The sequence below is a fragment of the Lipotes vexillifer genome, unplaced genomic scaffold, assembly GCF_000442215.2.
Source record: "Lipotes vexillifer unplaced genomic scaffold, Lipotes_vexillifer_v1.1 scaffold816, whole genome shotgun sequence".
In the NCBI taxonomy this organism is placed as follows: Eukaryota; Metazoa; Chordata; class Mammalia; order Artiodactyla; family Lipotidae; genus Lipotes; species Lipotes vexillifer.
In genome coordinates this window covers 3,805-30,454 of record NW_006775622.1, presented here as the reverse complement: position 1 = coordinate 30,454, position 26,650 = coordinate 3,805, and the positions used below count along the sequence as shown (strand labels likewise).

Below are 26,650 nucleotides of genomic sequence, written 5' to 3'. Positions count from 1 at the left end.
TAGAAATGGGGAGTGGGGAGAAAGCAAAATTAAAGGACTGAAGTAAAACAAATCTGGAATGTATAATATCCCATCATGTAAAATTATGTGTGTGTTTTCATAAGTAAGTTGGAAATAAAAACAAGAGCATTAGATATATGTCTACTGACTTTTAAGGGTGACCAGGGTATCATCAAGTGATAAAGTAACATAAAGTACTACATATGCGTGATTTTATTTCAGTCAAAACAATTTATCTATTGATCTGCTTACTTATGCTTGTAAGTAGAAGATGATGTAAATGAACAAAGGACACAAGGTTGCTAACACTGGTTACCACAAGAGGATAAAAATGTAGGGACGTTTGGAGTGGGGGAATGGGCATGAGGATATAAATGATTTTCTTTATATATTTTGTATTACTCTGGTTGTTATAATAAATATGTATTAATTTTGTTACTAAAATACATATAAAGGAAAGTTAACCATACAGAAAGAAAATCAATAAGAAAACATTGGCTTTAAATGACGCATTAGACAAGATGAACTTTATACTGAGCATTTCATGCAAAAGTAATGAAATACACATCATTCTCAAGTGCACATGGAACGTTCTCAAGGATAGATCATGTTAGGCCACAAAACAAGTCTTAATAAGTCTAAGAAGAAGGAATTTATATCAAACATATTTTCCCACCAGAGTGGCATGAAACTAGAAATAAATTACAATAAGAAAACTGGAAAAAATGACAGATATGTGGTGATTAAACAACATGCTACTGAAAAATGAATGTTTCAAAGAAGAAATAAAAATATACCTTAAGGCAAATGAAAATGGAATTACAAGTTATCTAGAAATAGGGAATGCAGCTAAAGAAGTCTTAAGGAGGAAGTTCATAATGATAAATGCTTGCCTCAAGAAACAAGAAAAAATTTAAATAAGCAAACTAACTTTACACCTCAAGGAGCTAGAAAAAGAAAAACAAACTAAGCCCAAAGTTAGAAGAGAGAAGGTAGTAAGAAATATTAGAGCAGAAATAATAAATGAAATAAAGCCTAAAAGGCCAATAGAAGAGATCAGTGAAACTAAGAGTTGGTTCTCTAAAAAATTAAATAGACAAATCTTTAGTAAAATCACCAAGAAGAAAAGGGAGACGATTCATATAAATAAAATTAGACAAGGAAGAGGAGACATTACAACAGATAGAACAGAAATACAAATGATCTTGAGACTACTATAAACAATTATACCCCAACAAAATGTACAACTTAGAAGAAATAGATAAACCCTAAAACCATACGACATACCGAGACTGAATCATGAAGAAACAGAAAATCTGAACAGACAGATTACTAGTAAGCAGATTGAACCAGTAATTTAAAACTTCCCAAAAAACGGAAGTCCAAGACCAGATGGCTTCACTGGTGACTTCAACCAAATATTTATAGGATAATTAATACAAATCCTTCTCAAACTCTTCCAAAAATTGGAAGAGGAATTAACAGTGCCAAACTCATTTATTAGGCCAGCATTACTCTGATACTGAAATCACAAAAAAACACCACAAGAAAAATAAATAAATAAATAAAAGGATCAATATCCCTGAGGAACATAGATGCAAAAATCTTCCATAAAATATTAGCAAACTGAATTCAACAATACATTTAAAGGATCATACATGATGATTAAGTGGAATTTATTCCAGGGATGGATGGATGGTTCAATATCTGCAAATCAATATGTTATATCACATTCATAAAATGAAGCATAAAAACATATGACCGTCTCAATAGATGTAGAAAAATCATTTGCAAGATTCAACATTTATTTATAATAAAAACTCTCAAAATGTTACATAAGGAATGTACATCAGCATAATAAAGGCCATATATGAGAAACCAACAGTTAACATCATATTCAATGATATAAAACTGAAAGCTATTTCTATGAGATCAGGAACAAGAAAAGGATGCCCACTCCACCACTTCTATTCAATGTAACATTGGATATCCTAACCAGAGAAGTTAAGCAAGAAGAGGAAATAAAAAACATCCAAGTCAGAAAAGAAAAGAAACTGTAACTATTTGGAGATGACTTGATACTGCATATGGAAAAACTTAAAGACCACCCAAAATGGTGAGAACTAACAAATACATTCAGTAAAGCTGCAGGATATAAAATCAATAAACAAAAATCTGATGTATTTTTCTACACTAACAATGAACTAACAGAAAGAGAAATTAAGAAAACAATTCCATTTATACTTGCATCAAAAAGAATAAAGTACCTAGAAATAAACTTAACCAGGAGATGAAAGACCTGTTCACTGAAAACCACAAGTCATTGATCAAAGAAATTGAAAAAGACACAAATAAATGGAGAGCTATTCCATGTTTATGTATTGAAATAATTAATATTGTTGAAATGTCTGCACTCCCCAAAGCAATCTACAGATACAAATCAATCTCTATCAAATTTCCAACGGCATTTTTAACAGAATAAAACTAAAAATCCTAAAATTTGTATGGAACCATAAAAGACACCAAGTAGCCAAAGTAGTCTTGAGGAAGAACAAAGCTGGAGGCACCATATTCCTTGATTTAAAACTATATTACAAAACAATAGCAATCAAAACAGTATAGTTTTGGCATAAAAGCAGACACTTAGGTCAATGGAACAGAATAGAAAACCCAGAAATAAACCCACCCAGATACAGTCAATTTATTTACAACAAATGAGCCAAGAATATACAATGGGGAAATGACAGTCTTCAATAAATTGTGTTGAGAAAAGGTAAGATCCAAATGCAAAATAATGAAAGAGGACTACTATTTTATACCATACACAAAAATTTATTCAAATCAATGATTTAAATGTAAGACCTGAAATCATAAAATTCCTAGAAGTGAACATAGGCAATAAGATACTTGATATCAGTCAGTGATAATTTTTTGGATTTGACACGAACAGCAAAGGCAACAAAAACAAAACTAAGCAAGTGGGACTAGATCAAACTAAAAAGCTTTTGCATAGAACAAAAAAAACTATTAACAAAATGAAAAGAAAAACCTACAGAATGGGAGAAAATATTTGCAAATTTTATATCTGATAAGTGGTTAATATTCAAAATATGTAAATAACACATAAAACTCAAAAGGAAAATAAACAATTCAATTAAAACATGGGCAGAGGATCTGAATAGTCATTTTCACAAAGAAGACATATTTATGACCAACAGGTACATGAAAAATGTGCTCACTATCACTAATCATCAGGGAATTGCAAATCAAAATCACAATGAGATATTGCCTCACATCTATTAGAATGGTTATTATCAACAAGACAAGAAAAAATTGTTGATGAGGACTGGGGAAAAGGGAAACCTTGTGCACTATTGGTAAGAATGTAAATTTGTGTAGTCACTAGGGAAAACTGTGCGGAGGTTTTTCAAAAAAAAAAAGTAGAACTACCATATAATCCAGCAATCCCACTTCTGGTTATTTATCAGAAGAAAATGAAAACACTAACTCAAAAACATATTTGCACCCTCATGTTTATTGCAGCATTATTTACAATAGGAAAGATATGAAAACAACATGAGTATCTATCAATGGATGAATAAAGAAGTTGCAGAATATATATTCATACCTATGAATATATATATATATATATATATATGTGTGTGTGTGTGTGTGTGTGTGTATATATATATATATATATATATATATGTATATATACAATGTAAAAGTATTCAGCCATAAAAAAGAAGGAACTTGGGAGACATTCAAGATGGCAGAGGAGTAAGACGTGGAGACCAACTTCCTCCCCACAAATACATCAAAAATACATCTACATGTGGAGCAAATCCTACAGAACACATACTCAATGCTAGCAAAACACCTCATACTTTCCAAAAGGCAATAAAATCCCTATGTACCTGGGTAGGGCAAAAGAAAAAATAGAGACAAAAGAATAGAGATGGGACCTGCAATTCTGGGAGGGAGCTATAAAGGAAAAAATGTTTCCACACTCTAGGAAAATGCTTCACTCGCTGAGATGGGGGGGTGGGTAGGAGGGAAGCTTCAGAGCCACAGAGGAGTGCTCAGCAACAGGGGTGCAGAGAGCAAGGAGGAGAGATTCCCACACAGAGGGTTGGTGTTGACCAGCACTCACCAGCCTGAGAGGCTTGTCTGCTCACTCACTGGTGCAGGTGGGGACTTGGAGCTGAGGCTCGAGCTTTGGAGGTCAGATCCCAGGAAGAGGACTAGGGTTGGCTATGTGAACACAGCCTGGAAGAGGCTAATGCACAACAGGTAGCTGGGAGGGAGTCCAGGAAAAAACTCTGAACCTGCCTAAGAGGCAAGAGACCATTGTTTTGGGGTGCACGAGGAGAGGAGACTCCTTCCCTGTCTGCCCACAGAAGGCAGAGCACCGCCTAAATGAGCTCCAGAGATGGAAGCAAGCTGCGGCTATCTGATCAGACCCCAGAGACAGGCATAAAAAGCTAACACTGCAGCTGCAGCCACCAAGAATCCTGTGTACAAGCACAGGTCACTATCCACAACCTTCCCTGGGAGGCTGTTCAGCACACAAGTGCGAGGGCAATGTGATCCAGGGACACTTCTCCAGGAGAAAAAATAGAGTGACTCAGACTGTTGAAATGTCTTGCGGGCCTCTACCATAACTACAGTACCTTTCCCTCCCCCTGGCCTGAGTGAGCCAGAGCCCTAATCAGCTGCTGCTTTAACCACTTCCTGTCTGGGCAGGAACAGATACCTGAGGGTGACCTACACACAGAGGTGTGTCCAAAACCAAAGCTGAACTCCAGAAGCTGTGCGAACAAAGAAGAGAAATACAAATTTCTCCATGCAGCCTCAGGAGCAACAGATTAAATCCCCACAATCAGCTTGATGTACACTGAATCTGGGGAATACATGAATAGACACAGAATCATGCCAAAATTGAGGAGATGGACTTTGGAAGCAACTGTAGACTTGGGGTTTCTGTCTGAAAATGATTTGTTTCTGATTTTTACATTTATCTTAGTATAGTTTTGAGTGCTTGTTACCACTGGTGTATTTGTTTATTGGTTTGGTTGTTCTGGTTTTTAAATTATTATTTTTTAAATTTGAATTATTATTTTTATTATTATTTATTTTCTTTGCCTTTTTTCTCCCTTGTCTTCTGAGCTGTCTGGCTGACAGGGTCTTGGTGTTCCGCCCTGGTGTCAGGCCTGACTTTCTGAAGTGTGAGAGGCAAGTTCAGGACATTGGACCACCAGAGACCTTTCAGAGCATGTACTATCAATCAGTGAGAGCTCTCCCAGAGATATCCATCTCAATGTTAAGACCCAGCTAAACTGAATGGCCAGGAGAATCCAGTGCTGGACATCCAATGCCAAACAACTAGCAAGACAGGAACACAACACCACCCATTACCAGAGAGACTGCCTAAAATCAAACTAAGTTCACAGACAGCCCAAAACACACCACTGGACGTGGTACTGCCCACCAGAAAGAAAATATCCAGTCCCACCCAACAGAACACAGGCACCAGTTCCCTCCATCAGGAAACTGACAAAAGCCATTGAATCAACCTCACCCACTGGGGGAAAAACACCAAAAATAATGGGAACTACAAACCTGAAGCCTGCTAAAAGGAGACCACAAACACAGTAAATTAAGAAAAATGAGAAGAGAGAGAAACACACAGCAGATGAAGGAGCAAGGTAAAAACCCAGAAGACCAAATAAATGAAGAGAAAATAGGCAGTCTACCTGAAAAAGAATTCAGAGTGATGATAATAAAGATGATCCATGATCTTGGAAACAGAATGGAGAATATACAAGAAACATGTAAAAAACCCCAGAAGAACAAAAGAGCAAACAAACAATGAAGAACAACACAATAAATGAAATTAAAAATTCTCTAGAAGGAATCAATAGCAGAATAACTGTGGTAAAAAACGTATAAGTAACATGGAAGATAAAATAGGGGAAATAACTGCTGCAGAGCAGATTAAAGAAAAAAGAATGAAAAGAATTGAGAACTGTCTCAGAGACCACAGGGACAACATTAAAGGCTCAAATATTCAAATTATAGGGGTCCCAGAAGAAGAAGAGGAAAAGAAAGTGTTCAGAAAATATTTGAAGAGATTATAGTTGAAAACTTCTCTAACATGGGAAAGGAAATAATCAATGAAGTCCAGGAAGTGCAGAAAGTCCCATACAGGATAAATCCAAGGAGAAACATGCCAAGACATATCATTCAAACTATCAAAAATTAAATAAAAAGAAAAAATATTAAAAGCAGCAGGGGAAAAGCAACAAATAACATACAAGGAATCCCCATAAGGTTAACAGCTGAAGCTTCAGCAGAAACTCTGCAAGCCAGAAGGGAGTGGCAGGACACATTTAAAGTGATGAAAGGGAAAAACCTACAACCAAGATTACACTAGCCAGCAAGGATATAATTCAGATTCAATGGAGAAATTAAAACATTAACAGAGAAGCAAATTTAAGAGAATTCAGCACTAACAAATCAGCTCTACAACAAATACAAAAGGAAATTCTCTAAGCAGGAAACACAAGAGAAGGAAGAGACCTACAAAAACAAACCCAAAACAATTAAGAAAATGGTAATAGAAACATACATATTGATAATTACCTTAAATTTAAATGGATTAAATGCTCCAACTGAAAGACACAGGCTTGCTGAATGTTTACAAAAACAAGACCCATACATGCTGTCTAGAAGAGACACACTTAAGACCTTGGGACACATACAGACTGAAACTGAGGGGATGGAAAAAGTTATTCCATGAAAATGGAAACCAAAAGAAAGCTGAAGTGGCAATTCTCATATCAGACACAATAGACTTTAAAATAAAGCCTATTACAAGAGTCAAGGTATGACAATACAAAATTATCAGGGGATCAATCCAAGAAGAAGACATAACGATTGTAAATATTTATGCACCCAAAATAGGAACACCTCAATACATAAGGCAAATGCAAGCAGCCATAAAAGGGGAAATCAACAATAACACAGAAATAGTAGGGGACTTTGAACCCCACTTTTAACACTGAACGGATCATCCAAACTGAAAATAAATAAGTAAACACAAGCTTTAAATGACACATTAAACAAGATGCACTTAATTAATATTTATAGAACATTCCATCCAAAAATAACAGAATACACTTTTGTCTCAAGTGTTCATGGAACATACTCCAGAATAGATCATATCTTGGGTAACAAATCAAGCCTTGGTAAATTTAAGAAAATTGAAATCATATCAAGTGTCTTTTCCAACCACAACACTATGAGACTAGATATCAATTACAGGAAAAAACCTGTAAAAATATAGACACATGGAGGCTAAACAATACACTACTTAATAACCAAGAGAACACTGAAGAAATCAAAGAGGAAATAAAAAATACATAGAAAAAAAAGACAAAGAAAACATGACCACCCAAAACCTATGGGATGCAGCAAAAGCTGTTCTAAGAGGGAAAATTATAGCAATATAACCCTAGCTCAAGAAACAAGAAACATCTCAAATAAACAACCTAAACTTACACCTAAAGCAATTAGGGCAAGAAGAACAAAAATCCCCAAAGTTAGCAGAAGGAAAGAAATCATAAACATCAGGTGAGGAATAAATGAAAAAGAAATGAAACAATAGCAAACATCAATAAAACTAAAAGCTGGATTTTAGAGAAGGTAAACAAGATAGATAAACCATTAGCCAGACTCATCAAGAAAAAAAGGGAGAACACTCAAATAAATAGAAATAGAAAGGAAAAAGGAGAAGTAACAAATGACACTGCAGAAACACAAAGGATCAGGAGAGATTACTACAAGCAACTATATGTCAATAAAATGCACAACTTGGAAGAAATGGACAAATTCTTAGTAAAGCACAACCTTCTGAGCCTGAACCAGGAAGAAATAGGACATATAAACTGATGAAACGCAAGCACTGAAATTGAAACTGTGATTAAAAATCTTCCAACAAACAAAAGCCCAGGAACAGACGGCTTCATATGCTAATTCTATCAAACATTTAGAGAAGAGCTAACACCTATACTTTTCAAACTCTTGCACAATATAACAGAGAGAGGAACACTCCCAAACTCATTCTACAATGCGACTATCATCCTGATAAGAAAACCAGAAAATGATGTCGCAGAGAAAGAAAACTACAGTCCAATATCACTAATGAACTTAGATGCAAAAATCCTCAACAAAATACTAGCAAAAAAATCCAACAGCACATTAAAAGGATCATACACCATGATCAAGTGGGGTTTATCCCAGGAATGCAATGATTCTTCTGTATATACAAATCAGTTAATATGATACACTACATTAACAAACTGAAGAATAAAAACCATATGATCATCTCAATAGATGCAGAAAAAGCTTTGACAAAATTCAACACCCATATATGATTAAAAAAGCCCTCCAGAAAGTAGGCATAGAGGGAACTAATCTCAGCGTAATAAAGGCCATACATGACAAACACACAACCAACATTGTCCTCAATGGTTCAAAACTGAAACCACTTTCACTAAGATCAGGAAGAAGACAAGGTTGCCCACCCTCAACACTATTATTCAAAATTGTTTTGGAAGTATTAGCCACAGCAATCAGAGAGAAAAAGAAATAAAGGTAATCCAAATCAGAAAAGAAGAAGTAAAGCTGTCACTGTTTTCAGATGACATGATATTTTACATACAGAATCCTAAGGATGCTACCAGAAAACTCCTGTAGCTAATCAATAAATCTGGTAATGTAGCAGGATACAAAATTAATGCACAAAAATCTCTTGCATTCCTATACACTAATGATGAAAAATCTGAAAAGAATTTAAGAAAAAGCTCACATTTACTATTGCAACAAAGAGAATAAAATACTTAGGAATAAACGTATCTAAGGAGACAAAAGACCTGTAGGCAGAAAAGTATAAGACAGTGATGAGAGAAATTAAAGATGATACAAACAGATGGAGAGATATACCATGTTTTTGGGTTGGAAGAATCAGCATTGTGAAAATGACTCTACTACACAAAGCAATCTACAGATTCAATTCAATCCCTATGAAACTACCACTGGCATTTTTTGCGGAACTAGAAAAATACTTTCACTTATTTGTATGGAAACACAAAAGACCCTGAATAGCCAAAGCAATCTTGAGAAAGAAAAACGGAGCTGGAGGAATCAGGCTCCCTGACTTCAGACTATACTACAAAGTTGCTGTAATCACGTCAGTATGGTACTGGCAGAAAAAACAGAAATATAGATCAATGGATCAGGATAGAAAGCCCAAAGATTAACCCATGCACATATGGTCACCTTATTTTTGATAAAGGAGTCAAGAATTTACAGTGGAAAAATGAAAGCCTCTTCAGTAATTGGTGCTGGGAAAACTGGACATCTGTATGTAAAAGAATGAAATTAGAACACTCCCTAACACCATACACAAAAATAAACTCAAAATGAATTAAAGTCCTAAATTTAAGGCCAGACACCATCAAACTCTTAGAGGAAAATATAGGTAGAACACTTTATGACATAAATCTCAGCAAGATCCTTTTTGACCCATCTCCTAGAGAAATGGAAAGAAAAACAAAAATAAACAGATGGGACCTAATGAAACTTAAAAGGGTTTGCACAGCAAAGGAAACCATAAAGAAGACCAAAAGACAACCCTCAGAATGGGAGAAAATATTTGCAAATGAAGCAACTGAAAAAGGATTAATCTCCAGAATTTACAAGTAGCTCATGCAGCTCAGTATCAAAAACACCCCAAAACCCAATCCAAAAATGTACAGAAGACCTAAACAGACATTTCTTCAAAGAAGATACACAGATTGCCAACAAACACATGAAAGGATGCTCAACATTGCTAATCATTAGAGAAATGCAAATCAAAGCTACAATGAGGTATCACCTCACACCAGACAGAATGGCCATCATCAAAAATCTACTAACAGGAAATACTGGAGAGTGTGTGGAAGAAAGGGAACCCTCCTACACTGTTGGTGGAATGTAAATTCGTACAAGCATTATGGAGAACAGTATGGAGGTTCCTTAAGAAACTAAATATAGAACTATCATATGATCCATCAATTGTACTCCTAGGCATATAGCTAAGGAAAACCCTAATTTGAAAATATACATGCACTCCAATGTTCATTGCAGCACTATTTACAATAGCCAGGACATGGAAGCAACTAAAATATCCATCAATAGAGGAATGTGTTAAGAATATGTGGTACATATATACTATGGATATATCTCAGCAATTAAAAAGAACAAAATAATGCAATTTGCAGCAAGATGGATGGACCTAGAGGTTTTCATACTGAGTGAAGTAAGTCAGAAAGAGGACAAGTATATGATATCGCTTATATGTGGAATCTACAAAAATGGTACAAATTAACTCATTTACCAAACAGAAATAGAGTTACAGATGTAAAAAAGAAACTTTTGGTTACCAAGGGGGAAAGTGAGGAGAGGGATAAATTGGGAAATTGCGTTTGACATATACACACTACTATATATAAAATAGATAGCTAATAAGGACCTACTGTATAGCACAGGGGACTCTACTCAATACTCTGTAATGACCTATATGGGAAAAGAATCTAAAAGAGTGGATATTTGTATATGTATAACTGATTCACTTTGCTGTACACCTGAAACTTACACAACATTGTAAATAAACTATACTCTAAGAAAAATTATTAAAGAAGGAAAACGCAAATACTGTATAATCTCAGTTATATGCAGGGATTTTTTTTTAAATGAAAACAGAAAACTGAATTACAGAAAATGGATTGGTTTTTATCAGATGTGGAGAGGCTAGGGAGTGGACAAAATGGGTCAAAATGGTTAAAAAGTACAAACTTCCAGTTATGAAATGAATAAGTCATGGAGATACAATGTACAGCAGGGTCACTGTAGTCAATAATACTGTATGTATATTTGACAATGCTAAGAGAGTACATTTTAAAAGTTTTCATCACACAAAAAATATTTTGTAACTATTCATGGTGATGTAGGTTAAATAGACTTGTTGCGGTAATAATTTCTACAACTATACAAATATCGAATCATTATGTTGTATATCTGAAACTAATATAGTGGTGTATGTCAATTATATCTAAATAAAATTAGGAAGAAAAAAATTAGAATGGAAAACAAAACACTCTAAATTAACACTAGTTTTCTACTCCAGTAAATGTAATATAAAGAATTCTTCATTCATAGTTGAGGAGCATGTCAAGCTTTATAAACATAATTCAAATATGAATTATTTTAATCCAGAAATATAACAGAGCTGGCCCTGAAACAAAGCACTAGCCTTACTTTTGTGTTGCTGTGAAAATCAGTAGGACTCCAGTCAGAGGAATAAGGGCATGGTTTTTCAAACTTATACTAAAAAAGACCTAAGATGCATTAACAAAGTATGGTCATAAATATCTCACTCACAAGTGAGAAGGATACATATATTTTCTTTTCAGACATCAATTAGAATGTAACTTGCACTATTGTGATTTCTCCCCTTCCAAAATGCCTTGTTGTTTATTCATTTTAGTCTAATATTGCTAGAGTAGGAATGCCTGGAAAAATGGATGTCAGAAAGCCCACTAGTGTGATAGGATCTGCAGCTCTTTTAGAGAGATCAAATTCTTAACCAATCGAATGCAGTCCAGGTGCTGCTTTTGAACTGTGGATACAGAAATGAAAATACATATCAGTCTCACTGTTGCATGGAGCCTGAATTCTAATGGTGAATATAACTAATAAACACATAAATAAATATAGAATTTTATATAAAGATACATTCTATGAAGAAATATAAGGTAGGATTCAGGTTAGAAGAGTGACTAGACAGTTGTTGTGGGAGGGGATAACATAGGATATAGTAATCAGGAAAGCCTTCTCTAAAGAGATAATATTTATGCTGAAAAAATAAATGATGAGAAGGAGTAGTTATACAAAGATCTGGGGAGAAGCATTCCAAGCAGAGGGAACAGCATATGCAAAATCTTGGCAAGAAAACAGTCTTGGTGTGTATGAGAAACAAAAAGAATGTGGTTTGGCTAGATCATAAAATAAAATGGAAAATTGGTTCAAGATGAAGGTGGAAAATAGGCAGGAGCTGGATAATATACGCAGTGAAAGGCAGGGTAAGCAGCCTTAGTTTATTCTGAGTATAATGGGAAACAACTAGAGTGTTTTAAGCAGTGGAGAGTAGAAGTAGCAAGGCTAGCTAGGAACTCTTGCAGTATTCCAGCAAAGATTATGATGATTGGGACAATTTAGGTGGTAGTGATTGAGAAGGTAGGAGTGGACTGATTCAGGATATATTTTGGAGATAAGGTAGACAAGTCTTACTGATTGATTACATGTGGGGTATGAGGAAAAGAGCATAATCATATATGATATACAGATTTTAAAAGATTAAATGGGTGGATAACAGTGCCATTTATTAAGATGGAGAATACTGGGGAGGAATAGGTTTTGGGATGGGTTAAGAGTACTATTGTGATATATTAAGTTTAAGATGTCTAGTAGGCTCTACACTGAAATTTTCAAGTAGGCAATTAGATATAAGAATTTGGAACTGTTTGGAAAGACCAAAGTGGGATATATTAATTTTGGAGTTTTCAATACATAGATGATATTTAAAACTATTGAATTAGATGAACTCATGAAAGGAGAATTTTAGATAGAGAAGTTCCAGGACCAAGTCTTAGATCATTCCGACATTAAAGGTGAGGGAGAGTAGGATACAATAAATGTGGCAAAAAGCTACCAGTAAGTAGAAGGAAGAACAGGAGAGCATAGAGTCAAGTAAAGTGTTTTTAGAAAGAAGAAGTGGTGGGTTTAAATGCTGCTGGACTATAGAATAACATGAGGAGAGAAGAGAGACCAGTATATGTGAATACAAGAAGGTATTCGGTAATTCTGAAAAGAGCAGTTTTAGTGAAATGGTAGGGATGGAAGAGCATAAATAGATGGTAGCTATGCACATGGAAGTTTATTAAAGAGACTTGGTGTGAATATATACGAGGCCGGAACATACCCTGAAAGTTCTTTTTTACAGTTAAAATTAATCATCGGTACAAAGAATTTTGTTGTATTGTTTTCTTGTATTTTACTTATTTTTTACTTATTATTTTACTTATTTTTCATAAAACATGCTTTTGGAAAAGAATTCAGCTTTTTGAGTGTCACTTTTTCTCATTTATCTTAAAAATTATCCACCAACATATTTTCATTCCTTATAAATCTTGCTGTTGTGACTATCTACCCATTGACTTAACCTCTAAGACTGAACCTTAAATAATGGAGTCATTACTCAGCTTTGAGTGTCAAAGCTGACATTTTGAGTCCACCAGGAGAAAAATGGACTTAAAAGTCAGGCTTTCTGAGAGAGATAAAAGGAATTTATAAATCCCTCCCACAAATGGAAAATTTATGAAGAGCAAATGGAGGTCAATATATAAGGTTTTATTATAAATGAAGGATAGAAAATACTTGGAATACATGGTAAAGGGAGATTCCCACCAATCCAGAAGAGGAAATAGAAGCTCTCTGAGAGGGAAAAACAAAAATAGGGGGACAGGGAGGAAGAGGAGAAAGGGTGGGGAAAAATTAATTAAATATAAAGCTCAAGGTCGAGACCCAGCCATATCTACAGATGTTCTGAATTTAGCAGCACAGAGAGCATCAGACCTACCGTGCTGAGAATAGACAATTAACACTGTGCAAAAGTAGAGGAAACACAGACTTATTCCCAGAAATCATGCAAATGAATTACACTTTAACCAAAGATCAGAGAGCCAAAAAGGGAGGACAACAATGGGAAGAGCAGCCCTTCCATCCAAAATGAGATGCCTAACTAAGCTTCCCCTTACAGCCAGGTTTTGAAGGAAGGGGGGTTGAAAGTGAGATCTTCTGAAGGAGAGAAATAGAAACTTTAAATTTACAGAGTATTTACCTCCAAAGAGATTGGATTAACCTTGAAGAGACTGCTATAAACCAGAGAAAATCTAGTTACTTCCAGCAAGTTAACTTTTTCTCCCTAATTATCAGTAAGAAAGACCACTCATAAAGATATGGATTAAATAATTAAATATGTTTTTTGCATATCTGAATCCTAGTATACTATGTTTCTATCTTGCTGTGTCTGAATTTGGTTGAGTTTTTACTATATGCAGCAACTGCCTAGGAAATGTCTTTATTTCTCACTAAAATCTGTCCTTTAGAATTTTTAGTCATTTTCCTTTTGGTTCTTTCATAAATATAGAACAGTTAACCACTTTTGTAATATGACTCTTTTTACAAATAATTATAAATATTTTCTTAAATCACAAGTCAGTTCTGTCTGCTCCAGTCTAAATATTATTTTTAACTTTTTGACATTTGTTTTGCAAATCTTTTGAGTCCTTTGAAGTACTCTTCATCTTTCTCATCTGTGAGCCCCAAACTTGTCAGTATTCCAGGAAAATGGAACTATTCTTCAGAGAACATATAAATTCAAAATTTAAAACTATCTTTCATTTTTAATCCAATTTTCTCTAAAAATAAAACAGGAGTAATCATACCAAAGGAGCATATCTTAGCTTTGGAGGTGGAGGAGGATTCTGGCACCCACAGAGACGTTTGGCCCTAGGTGATGGCAGTAAAGTCTCACAAGGAAGTAGTGGTGGTCTTTCTCTTGATGGAGGAACTCTACCTGTACCTATTTTTTTCCCTTTTTCTTTGAATGTAGTCCTTTTGGATGGCATTTTGACATTTCTCTTTGGTTCCAGTGCTTCCTTCTTTGAATCTGTAGATGTGGCATCTGATTCATCAAATATCCTTTTAGGCCTAAGTTTATATAGTGACTCTTCAGATTCAGCATCTGAACTTTTCAATGTTTCAGGCTTCTTTAGGTTTTTCTTGGAAGACACATCAGATTCAACATCACTAGACTCTAGGTCTTCTTTGCATCCTTCTTGTTTGCATCTTTTTTGAATCTTTCTTAACCTTGTTTTAATCCTCTTGTCCTTCTTTGATCCCCCATCAGACTTGGTTTCAGTAGACTCTTCAGACTTCATTGCAGACTTCCTTTTGTCATCTTTCTTTGAATCTTTTTACCCATTTTTGTATCCCCTTCAGATTCAGAATCAGCATCAGTAGACATGACATCCTTCTTGGCATCCTTTTCCTTGTCATCTTTCTTTGAATGTTTCTTTGCATCTTTTGAATCTACAGATTCTTCTGCATCCTTCTGGCCATCTTTTTTGTCATCTTTCTTTGAATCATTCTTACCTTTCTTTGAATCTTTCTTTGCATCCTTTGAGTTTCCAGATTCTGCATCAGTAGACTCTGCATCCTTCTTTGCACCCTTCTTGCTGTCTTTCATTGCACTTTTCTTATCTTTCTTCTCATCTTTCTTTGCATCTTTTGAATCTTCAGACTCAGCATCAGAGCGCTTCCCCTTTGTATCTTTTTTTACATCCTTCTTTGGAAGGTTTTTGAATTATTCTGTGAGTAGTTATTTAACCACATATCAAATTCCATGGGTTCAGCACCAGACTCATCTAAATACATCATTAAATCCATATTTGAACTATTTTTTGAGCAAATCTCTGATTTGGCATCACGATTGTTCTTTGAGCTCCTATAATACATTTTTGTACATATGGATTCAAAATCCATCTCCCTGGAATCCTTTGAATATCTCTTATCTTTTTTTTTTTATCCTTTATTGAGACTGACTTAGAAACTTTGGATTCTGGGTTTGTTTCTGAATTGGACTTTGACTTCTTATATAGTTGACTTTCATGTGATGATTTTGATGGAGTTTTATCTGCTTTATTTCCTCTTTTAGGTTTCTCATTAGTTACTGTTTTCTGGGATTCTAAAGTTGTTTTGTGTGGGCCTATAGCTTTCTTGGAAACTCTCCAAAGTTGTTCCTTTTTTGTCACCTTTGGACTTTTTAGATTCTGCCTTTTTAGAATGGGTGATAAGAGTATAAGAATGTCTGAATGAAGCCTGTCTCCTGATAGTTAAATTAATAGATGACCTTTGAAATGTATTTCTTAACGAATGTATTATCCATAGATGAGCTGGCTTCTGAGCTTCATCTAAATTTTTTTGTCGTGTCTATGAAAAAAATTTGGTTAGAATAATGATAAGTGTTTTTTGAATTAGTTATATCTTGTTATATTGAAACATAAAAATAGTCTAGCTTTTAAATAACCATCTATTTAAATTGTTTTTTTTTTTCCTTTTCAACATTCTATGTGTGTTTGTGTGTGTATGTGAGATAACTCCACTTTGGAAATAAAATAAATTTAGGAGGAACCTTAGAATTTCCTCAGTGATTAATATTAGGATCAGAGCAGACCCACATGATCCATGACATTTCAGGTCATGTCCTCATAATTGATAATATGTTCCATTTGGACTCCTACAGGAGAGAGATCTTTTGGAATATTTAATGTACCCCTCAGCTCCAAGTCAGATCAGAAATAAGCTGATGCCCTTGAAGGATGTCATGATAATTCTTAGGCTACAATTTTAGAGGCTTCAGGCCTAGCTTGATTTCTACACCTACTTTCAAGGTCTTGAACAGATTGAAAGCCTAAGATCCCTGATGTGAAATACTGCCAAAAACAAAGATATAAAATAAAACAAATATTTTATACACATTTCTTAGTGTAGCAATAGTGTATATTTTTTACTCCAACCCAAACATTTCTCAAATCTGGTTGTCATAGTGACCACATAGACTAATTTACATTTACTTCTTATATTCCTTCAGCTATCCATTAGGGATATCACAAGTCAGTGAAATTGTTATATTGAATTAAAGGAGGACAATGAAGAGAAGCATGAAACTTTGATCTCTACAGATGTAAAAATGACCATTGAATAAACGCATTGACTGTGACCCTGTTTTGGGAGATACTTTTAAAATATATTTTGATATCTGGGTGACCTCTGTAGGCTAGCTTTTCTTTTTGTTAGTTGATAGAATAACTTCACTTTATAAAAGCAGTAGAAAACGTGAATATCCAAGTATCTAGTATTTGAATGCCAGATTAAAGAAAATGGAAAGGCCCTGAAACCTCATCAAGATGGGATCCTCAAGTAGTGAAATTGAGACTGTGATTAAGAATCTTCCAACAAACAAAAGCCCAGGAACAGATGGCTTCACAGGCGAATTCTATCAAACATTTAGAGAAGAGCAAACACCTATCCTTCTCAAAATCTTCCATAATAAAACAGAGGGAGGACCACTCCCAAACTCATTCTACGAGGCCACAATAAGCCTGATATGAAAACCAGACAAAGATGTCACAAAGAAAGAAAACTACAGGCCAATATCACTGATGAACATTGATGGAAAAATGCTCGACAAAATACTAGCAAACAGAATCCAACAACACATTAAAAGGATCATACACCATGATCAAGTGAGGTTTATTCCAGGGATGCAAGGATTTTTCAACATACGCAAATCAATCAATGTAATGCACCATATTAACAAATTGAAAGAGAAAAACCTTATGATCATCTCAATAGATGCAAAAAAAGCATTTGACAAAATTCAAAAAAAAAAAAAACATTTATGATAAAAAACTTCCAGAGAGTAGGCATAAGAGGAACTTACCTCAACATAATAAAGGCCACATATGAAAAACCTACAGCCAACATCAATCTCAATGGTGAAAAACTGAAAACATTTTCACTAAGATCTGGAACAAGGCAAGGTTGTACACTCTCAACACTATTATTCAACATAGTTTTGGAAGGTTTAGCCACAGCAATCAAAGAAGAAAAAGAAAAAAAAGGAATCCAAACTGGAAAAGAAGTAAAGCTGTCACTGTTTGCAGATGACATGATGCTATACATAGAGAATCCTATAGATCTACTAGGAAACTACTAGAGCTAATCAATGAATTTGGTAAAACAGCAGGATATAAAATTATGCACAGAACTCTCTTGCATTCTTATACACTAATATTGAAAAATCTGAAAGAGAAATTAAGGAAACACTCATATTTATCATTGTAACAAAAAGAAGAAAAAACCTAGGAATAAACCTACCTAGGGAGAAAAAAGACCTGTATGCATAAAACTATAAGACACTAATGAAAGAAATTAAAGATAATACAAACAGATGGAGAGATACACCATGATCTTGGATTGGAAGTATTAACATGTGAAAGTGACTATACTATCCAAAGCAATCTACAGATTCAATGCAACCCTTATCAAAGTACCAATGGCAGTTTTCACAGAACCAAAACAAAAAATTTCACAATTTTATGGAAACACAAAAGACCCTGAATAGCCAAAGCAATCTTGAGAAAGAAAAACGGAGCTGGAGGAATCAGGCTCCCTGACTTCAGATTATACTGTGAAGCTACAATAATCAACACAGTATGCTACTGGCACTGAAACAGAAATATAAATCAATGGAACAGAATAGGAAGCCCAGAGATAAACCCACACACATATGGTCACCTTATCTTTGATAAAGGAGGCAAGAATATACAGTGTAGAAAAGACAGCCTCTTCAATAAGTGGTGCTGGGAAAACTGGACAGCTACATTTAAAAGAATGAAATTCAAATACTCCCTAACATCATACACAAAAATAAACTCAAAATGGATTAAAGACCTAAACGTAAGGCCAGACACTATCAAACTCTTAGACAAAAACATAGGCAGAACACTCTATGGCATAAATCACAGCAAGATCCTTTTTGACCCACATCCTAGAAAAGTGGAAATAAAAATAAAAATTAACAATTGGGACCTAATGAAACTTAAAAGATTTTGAATATCAAAGGAAAACATAAACAAGACAGAAAGACAACCCTCAGAATGGGAGAAAATATTTGCAAGGAAGCAAGTGAGAAAGGATTAATCTCCAAAATTTACAAGCAGCTCATGCAGTGGAATATAAAATAAACAAACAACCCAATGCAAAATGGGCAGAAGACCTAAGTAGACATTTCTCCAAAGAAGATATACATATTGCCAACAAACACATGAAAGTATGCTCAACATCATAATCATTAGACAAATGCAAATCAACACTACAATGAGATATCACCTCACAGTGTTCAGAATGGCCATCATCAAAAAATCTACAAACAATAAATGCTGCTGAGGTTGTGGAGAAAAGGGAACCCTCTTGTAGTGTTGTTGGGAATGAAAATTGATACAGCCACTATGTAGAACAGTATGAAAGTTCCTTAAAAAAGTAAAAATAGAACTATCATATAACCCAGCAATCCCACTACTGGACATATACCCTGAAAAAAAACATAATTCAAGAAGAATCATGTACCACAATGTTCATTGCAGCACTATTTACAATAGTCAGGACATGGAGCAACCTACATGTCCATTGACAGATGAATCAATAAATAATATGTGGAACATATATATAATGGTATATTACTCAGACACAAAAAGAAACGAAATTGAGTTATTTGTAGTGATGTGGATGCACCTAGAGTCTGTCATACAGAGTGAAGTAAGCTAGAAAGAGAAAAACAAATACCATATGCTAACATATATACATGGAATATAAAAAAAAAGAAAAATGGCTCTGCAAAACCTAGGTGCAGGACAGGAATAAAAACACAGACCTGGATAATGGACTTGAGGATACATGGAGGGGGAAGAGTAAGCTGGGGTAAAGTGAGAGAGTGACATTGACATATATACACTACCAATTGTAAAATAGATAGCTAGTGGAAGCAGCTGCATATCACAGGGAGATCAGGTCGGTGCTTTGTGACCACCTAGAGGGGTGGGTTATGGAGGGAGGGAGGGAGATGCAAGAGGGAGGAAGTATGAGGATATATGTATATGTATAGCTGATTCACTTTGTTAGAAAGCAGAAACTAACACACCATTGTAAAACAATTATGCTCCAATAAAGATGTTTAGAAAAAATTGTCTCCTCATCTAAGACTCAAATTTTATATGTTGTTTTGTGGCCAGGAAAAATTTCCTGATAGATCCCTCCAGTTGCAACATTAGATTCTCCAGCTTACCTAGCCTATGAGCTTTATAATGCCTTTGAAATTGAGAACCATGTATATATAAAGTTTAATCTGAAGTAGTTGGAGGCAATCTACTATACAGGGAGTTATAAATTTAGAAATACCTGCTTCCAATAGGTAGTAAAATTCAAATTATATATATATATAATTTATATTTATATATTGTCTCATCTTAAATTTAGTAAAAAATGACCTTAATATTTACAAGAACTTCAGTTTGTGTTTCTGAAGGTCTTAATCTATTTTTACTACCTGGCTGTGGTGGTTTTGGAAATGTGAAGTGAAGTATTGTTGATTCCATAATTTTCTGCTTGATTCCCTGACTGAAATGAGAGAGAATAATAAACAATTTGAAGTTAATAGCCAGACTTTCATCAGTCCTGAACTATTCTTGAACAAGAAATATATTAAGTTGTTACTCAAAATATAGCTTTCTCCCCTGGAGTTTGTAGTTTATTTGCATATTAGTTAGGAAAGATAAAAACTGATTTATCCATTTAGCACCAAAGTAACTTTAAAATGACATTTGTAATTTTATTTTCTAGATGAAACCAATTTTCACAGTTAATTAAATCATAATAATTACAACAATACAGTCAAACTGTAAGAATGGAAAATAGAGAAAAATTCACTGTTTCCATCAAAACATCTCCATCATCTCAACTCTGTTGTTGTTTTTCTTTATGTAATTTTGGTTAGATTGCAGCAAATATAAAGTCTTTTTTAATAATCCCAATAACAGCTAGCACAATCCTGAGAATAGTCAGTAAAACTCTCAATTCCTTAAACCTAAGTGCATATTTTAGTTCTCCTCTGACCTCAATGACCTCCCAAGCCGCAGAAATTACGGCCATAGACCCTAATGCTACATGAAGTTCTGAAACCCTTATTTAAAGAAAGGGCATGAAACTTGTCTTTTTGCCCTGTTTATGGTTTCCTTTACTGTGCAAAAGCTTTTACATTTCATTAGGTCCCATTTGTTTATTTTTATTTCCATTTCTTTAGAAGGTGGGTCAAAAAGGATCTTGCTGTGATTTATGTTACACAGTGTTCTGCCTATGTTTTCCTCTAAGAGTTTGAGAGTGTCCGGCCTTATATTGAGGTCTTTAATCCATTTTGAGTTTATTTTTGTGTATGATGTTAGGGAACGTTTGAATTTCATTCTTTTACATGTAGCTGTCCAGTTTTCCCAGCACCACTTATTGAAGAGGCTGTCTTTTCTACACTGTATATTCTTGCCTCCTTTATCAAAGATAAGGTGACCATATGTGTGTGGGTTTATCTCTGGGCTTTCTATCCTGTTCCATTGATCTATATTTCTGCTTTTGTGCCAGTACCATGCTGTCTTGATTACTGTAGCTTTGTACTATAATCTGAAGTCAGGGAGCCTGATTCCTCCAGCTCCAATTTTCTTTCTCAAGATTGTTTTGGCTATTCAGGGTCCTTTGTGTTTCCATACAAATTGTGAAATTTTTGTTCTAGTTCTGTGAAAAAAGCCAGTGGTACTTTGATAGGGATTGCATTGAATCTGTAGATTGATTTGGAGAAAATATTTACAAATGAAGCAACTGACCAAGTATTAATATCCAATATTTACAAACAGCTCTTTCAGCTCAATAACCAAGAAACAAAGAACCCAATCCAAAAATGGGCAGAACACCTAAATAGACGTTTCTCCAAGGAAGATATACAGATTGCCAACAAACACATGAAAGAATGCTCAACATCGTTAATCATTAGAGAAATGTAAATCAAAACTACAATGAGATAGCATCTCACACTGGTCAGAATGGCCATCAAAAAATCTAGAAACAATAAATGCTGGAGAAGGTGTGGAGAAAAGGGAATCCTTTGTTAGTGGGAATGTAAATTGATACAGCCACTATGGAGAACAATATGGAGTTTCCTTATAAAACTAAAAATAGAACTACCATATGACCCAGCAATCCCACTACTGGGCATATACCCTGAGAAAAGCATAATTCCAAAAGAGACATGTACCACAATGTTCTTTGCAGCTCTATTTACAGTAACCAGGGCATGGAAACAACCTAAGTTTCCATCAACAGATGAATGGATAAAGAAGATGTGGCAAATATATACAATGGAATATTACTCAGCCATAAGCAGAAATGAAATAGAGCTATTTGTAGTGAGGTGGATGGACCTAGAGTCTGTCATACAGAGTAAAGTAAGTCAGAAAGAGAAAAGCAAATACCGTATGCTAACACATATATATGTAATCTAAGAAAAAAAAAGGTCATGAAGAACCTAGGGGCAAGAGGGGAATAAAGATGCAGACCTATTAGAGAATTGACTTGAGGACATGGGGAGGGGGAAGAGTAAGCTGGGACAAAGTGAGAGAGTGGTAGTGTATATATGGACATATATACACTACCAAATATAAAATTGATAACTAGTGGGAAGCACTTGCATAGCACTGGGAGATCAGCTCGGTGCTTTGTGACCAGCCATAAGGGTTGGATAGGGAGGGTGGGCAGTAGGGAGACACAAGAGGGAAGAAGTATGGGGATATATGTATATGTATAACTGATTCACCTTGTTATAAAGCAGAAACAAACACACCATTTTAAAGCAATTATCCTCAGAAAGGGCATGTACACATTTGAGGGCACCCAGAATAGAGTGATTAGGAGGATCAAACTATTTGGGAGCTATCAAAAGAAGAGGTATTGAGATAATTCAGATACTTCTCCTGGAGGTGAAGAGGTTAATGAGAGATGTGATCATTATACTCAAACATTTAAAGAGCTGGTATATACAAGAATGGTAGCTGTAGTAATAATAGGATAGCTGCAACTGCTAACACTTATACAATGTTTACTATATGCTGGACTATGTTTTAAGCACTTTACATATATCAACTTATTAATCATCACAACCCTTTGAATTAGGTAATATAATTTATAATTGCCTCCATTTTACAGATGTAGAAAAATAGAGCACTGAGAGAAGTTAAATTACTTGCCCGAAAATCATAAAGTAAGTAGAAGAGTTAAGATTCAAACACAGATAGTTTGGCTCCAGAATACATGCTTTTAATTACAATGTTAGAGACTTCACCTATATGTTTCATGAGGGAATAACTAGACCAATGGATAAAAGTTGTAGCAGTGCAAGTGGATTTCAGCTCAATATATTAAGGAGAACTCTTCTATAGTTGTAGCTTTTCAACATGTGGAATATCCACTTTCATCTTTCTGACTATATTTTCCTTCTCTACTTTGAGTTTTGTAATTGTGTATTTTAAAAGCAAGAAAACTTTTGCAAATAAGTTTGATTTTTATAATGAGGAAGAACTAAATATTTCCTTTTAAAATAGCTAGTAGAAACCCACATTAAGGCCAGAAATACTTTAAACACACACACACCAATATACATGATTCTCTTAAACTTTAGCAAAAATTCAGGGCATTTAAGCTTTATCACATTAAATGGAACAGACTAGTCATTTTACCTAAAATTATTTTCAAATATAATCTAAATAATATTGAGCTCCAAAGACTAAATCCTTACTTGGTAAGGAATTATCATATGTTCTGATGTTTACTTCTCGTCTGTTAAAAAAAAGAAAATGTTTAATTGAATTTGTATTATGGCTAATAATAATAATGACTATTATTACTAAGATGCCTTTAATAGTAATGCTTTGAGAAATCTTGGAAAGTACTCACTTATTCTGGTAATAATTGTACTGCCCATCGAGGATACACATGGTATAATTTATTTTTATTTTTATTGTTTAATTTTTATGGGCTATTTTTAAATTTTTTATGTTTTATAAAAAATATTTTATTTATTTTTAAATATTACTTCCTTATTAATTAAGAGGAACAGTAAATTGTGACCACTGTTAATTCTGAGATTGTACTTATATACACAAATACTTTAGACCATGATTTTTTGACTGACCTAAGCCATCAAGTTTGTAAAAACAAACAAAAATAGGTCAAAATGATCAAATATATTTATATTTGAGTCAAATTTATTTTCATTTCCTAAGTACAACTTTGGTACCAGTGCAAAGCCTGGTCTATATTCATCATTAAATAACTACTGACTTACTTAGAAAGATTTTGGAGACACTGGGTAATAAAAATATCTAGTCCAGTGGTTCTCAACTAGAGGTAAACATGATAATTAACTTGGACATTTTAAAAATGTAAACATGTCTGAGAACTGCTCCTGGACCCATGAAGCAGAATATCTGGGTGTGGCTTTATCAAGCCTGTATTTAAAAACTCTCCAAGTTATTTGTAAACTCAGTTGAAGTTAAGAATCACTGCTTTGAATTGTCTTGAAAAAGGAAACTTCATAGATTTCTGAAATAGTCACAGCTTGTGGTTTTGCTTTTCCAAAATATAGATCAACTGTCTATTAGTCTGTGTTGAAGCCATATTCATTCTATAGAGTAGCTAGAAGATTATATGGCCTGGGAGTTTGGAAATTTAACATTTTGGAAGACTGACATGCTGGCTGGATCACTGCTTTCACATTCTGGGAAAAATACTTTGCACCTGCATTGATTTTGACTTATTTCCTACAGTCTAAAATATTTTTTTTCAAATTTTCTTTTGAGCACAACTCAATAATTGTGATGTGTGTATAATTCATATTCTACTGTAATAATATACCTTATAAATTATACATTAAGATAGAAAAATTGATATGAAATAAAATATATAAATTAAAATTCTCACATCCTGCCCCTACAATCCAGTGGATTGTCCTGCACATGCACCTCACTTTGGAAAACACTAGAAAGGGCAATCAAGGAACAGTGAGAAATGGGAAAATTCTGCTAACATGCCTACCTTATATAGATGTGGGCTTAGTCTCAAATTATTGGAAATTCAAATATAGTTAAACCTCTGAAAAGTTTTATTCATTTCAAAACATAATTTTTAGTGCTATAAATGATCATGTGTATATCCCTTTGGTACATAGGTGATCCAAATCTATATCTTGACATAAAGGGAAAAATTAGTAATAGAAGCCAGAAGAGAAAGGAAGGGTATATTTAAAATTCTAAAAGGAAAAAAAAAAACCCTGCAAATTTAGGATTCTTAACACAGCAAAATTATTCTTCAAAAATGAACATAACTTCTTTACCCATTCAACTAATGATAAACATTTAGGTTGCTTCCCTCTTCTGGCTAATGGAAATAGAGCTGCAATGAACATTTTGGTACATGACTCTTTTTGAATTACGGTTTTCTCAGGGTATATGCCCAGTAGTGGGATTGCTGGGTTGTATGATAGTTCTATTTGTAGTATTTTAAGGAACCTCCATATTGTTCTCCATAGTGGCTGTATCAATTTACATTCCGACCAGCAGTGCAAAAGTGTTCCTTTTCTCCACACCCTCTCCAGCATTTATTGTTTCTAGATTTTTTGATGATGGCCATTCTGACTGGTGTGAGATGAAATTTCATTGTAGCTTTGATTTGCATTTCTCTAATGATTAATGATGTGGAGCATTCTTTCATGTGTTTGTTGGCAATCTGTATATCTTCTTTGGAGAAATGTCTATTTAGGTCTTCTGCCCATTTTTGGATTGGGTTGTTTGGTTTTTTTGTTATTGAGCTGCATGAGCTGCTTGTAAATTATGGAGATTAATCCTTTGTCAGTTGCTTCATTTGCAAATGTTTTCTCCCATTCTGAGGGTTGCCTTTTGGTCTTGTTTATGGTTTCCTTTTCTGTGCAAAAGTTTTTAAGTTTCATTAGGTCCTGTTTGTTTATTTTGTTTTTATTTCTATTTCTCTAGGAGGTGGGTCAAAAAGGATCTTGCTGTGATTTATGTCATAGAATGTTCTGCCTGTGATTTCCTCTAAGAGTTTGATAGTGTCTGGCCTTACATTTAGGTCTTTAATCCATTTTGAGCTTATTTTTGTGTATGGTGTTAGGGAGTGTTCTAATCTCATACTTTTACATGTACTTGTCCAGTTTTCCCAGCACCACTTATTGAAGAGGCTGTCTTTTCCACTGTATATTCTTGCCTCCTTTATCAAAGGTAAGATGACCATATGTGTATGGGTTTATCCGTGAACTTTCTATCTTGTTCCATTGTTGTACATTGCTGTTTTAGTGCCAGTACCATACTGTCTTGAATACTGTAGCTTTGTAGTATAGTGTGATGTCAGGGAGCCTGATTCCTCCAACTCTGCTTTTCGTTCTCAAGATTGCTCTGGTTATTCGGGGTCTCTTGTGTTTCCATACAAATTGTGAAATTTTTGTTCTAGTTCTGTGAAAAATGCCAGTGGTAGTTTGATAGGCATTGCATTGAATCTGTAGATTGCTTTGGATAGTACAGTCATTTTCACAATGTTGATTCTTCCAATCCAAGAACATGGTATATCTCTCCATCTATTTGTATCATCTTTAATTTCTTTCATCAGTGTCTTATAATTTTCTGCATACAGGTGAAATAGAATATTACTCAGCTGTTAAAGGAAACGAAATTGAGTTATTTGTAGTGAGGTGGATGGACGTAGAGTTTGTCCTACAGAATAAAGTCAGTCAGAAAGAGAAAAACAAATACCATATGCT

General features: G+C 34.5%; 1 protein-coding gene across 1 annotated transcript; it reads right to left on the bottom strand.

Annotated features, from left to right (window-relative positions):
- Positions 1 to 14,603: 14,603 nt before the first annotated feature.
- On the bottom strand, positions 14,604 to 26,138 carry LOC103085113 (cylicin-1-like; the record flags this gene model as incomplete). The annotated part of the gene is given in 9 exon segments (XM_007450044.1): positions 14,604 to 15,142; positions 15,145 to 15,519; positions 15,522 to 15,747; positions 15,750 to 15,954; positions 15,956 to 16,155; positions 20,286 to 20,359; positions 20,362 to 20,403; positions 23,618 to 23,661; positions 26,110 to 26,138. Coding segments are annotated over 9 exon segments (1,734 nt in total), but the record flags the coding sequence as incomplete, so codon positions are not given.
- Between the last annotated feature and the right edge of the window lie 512 nt (positions 26,139 to 26,650).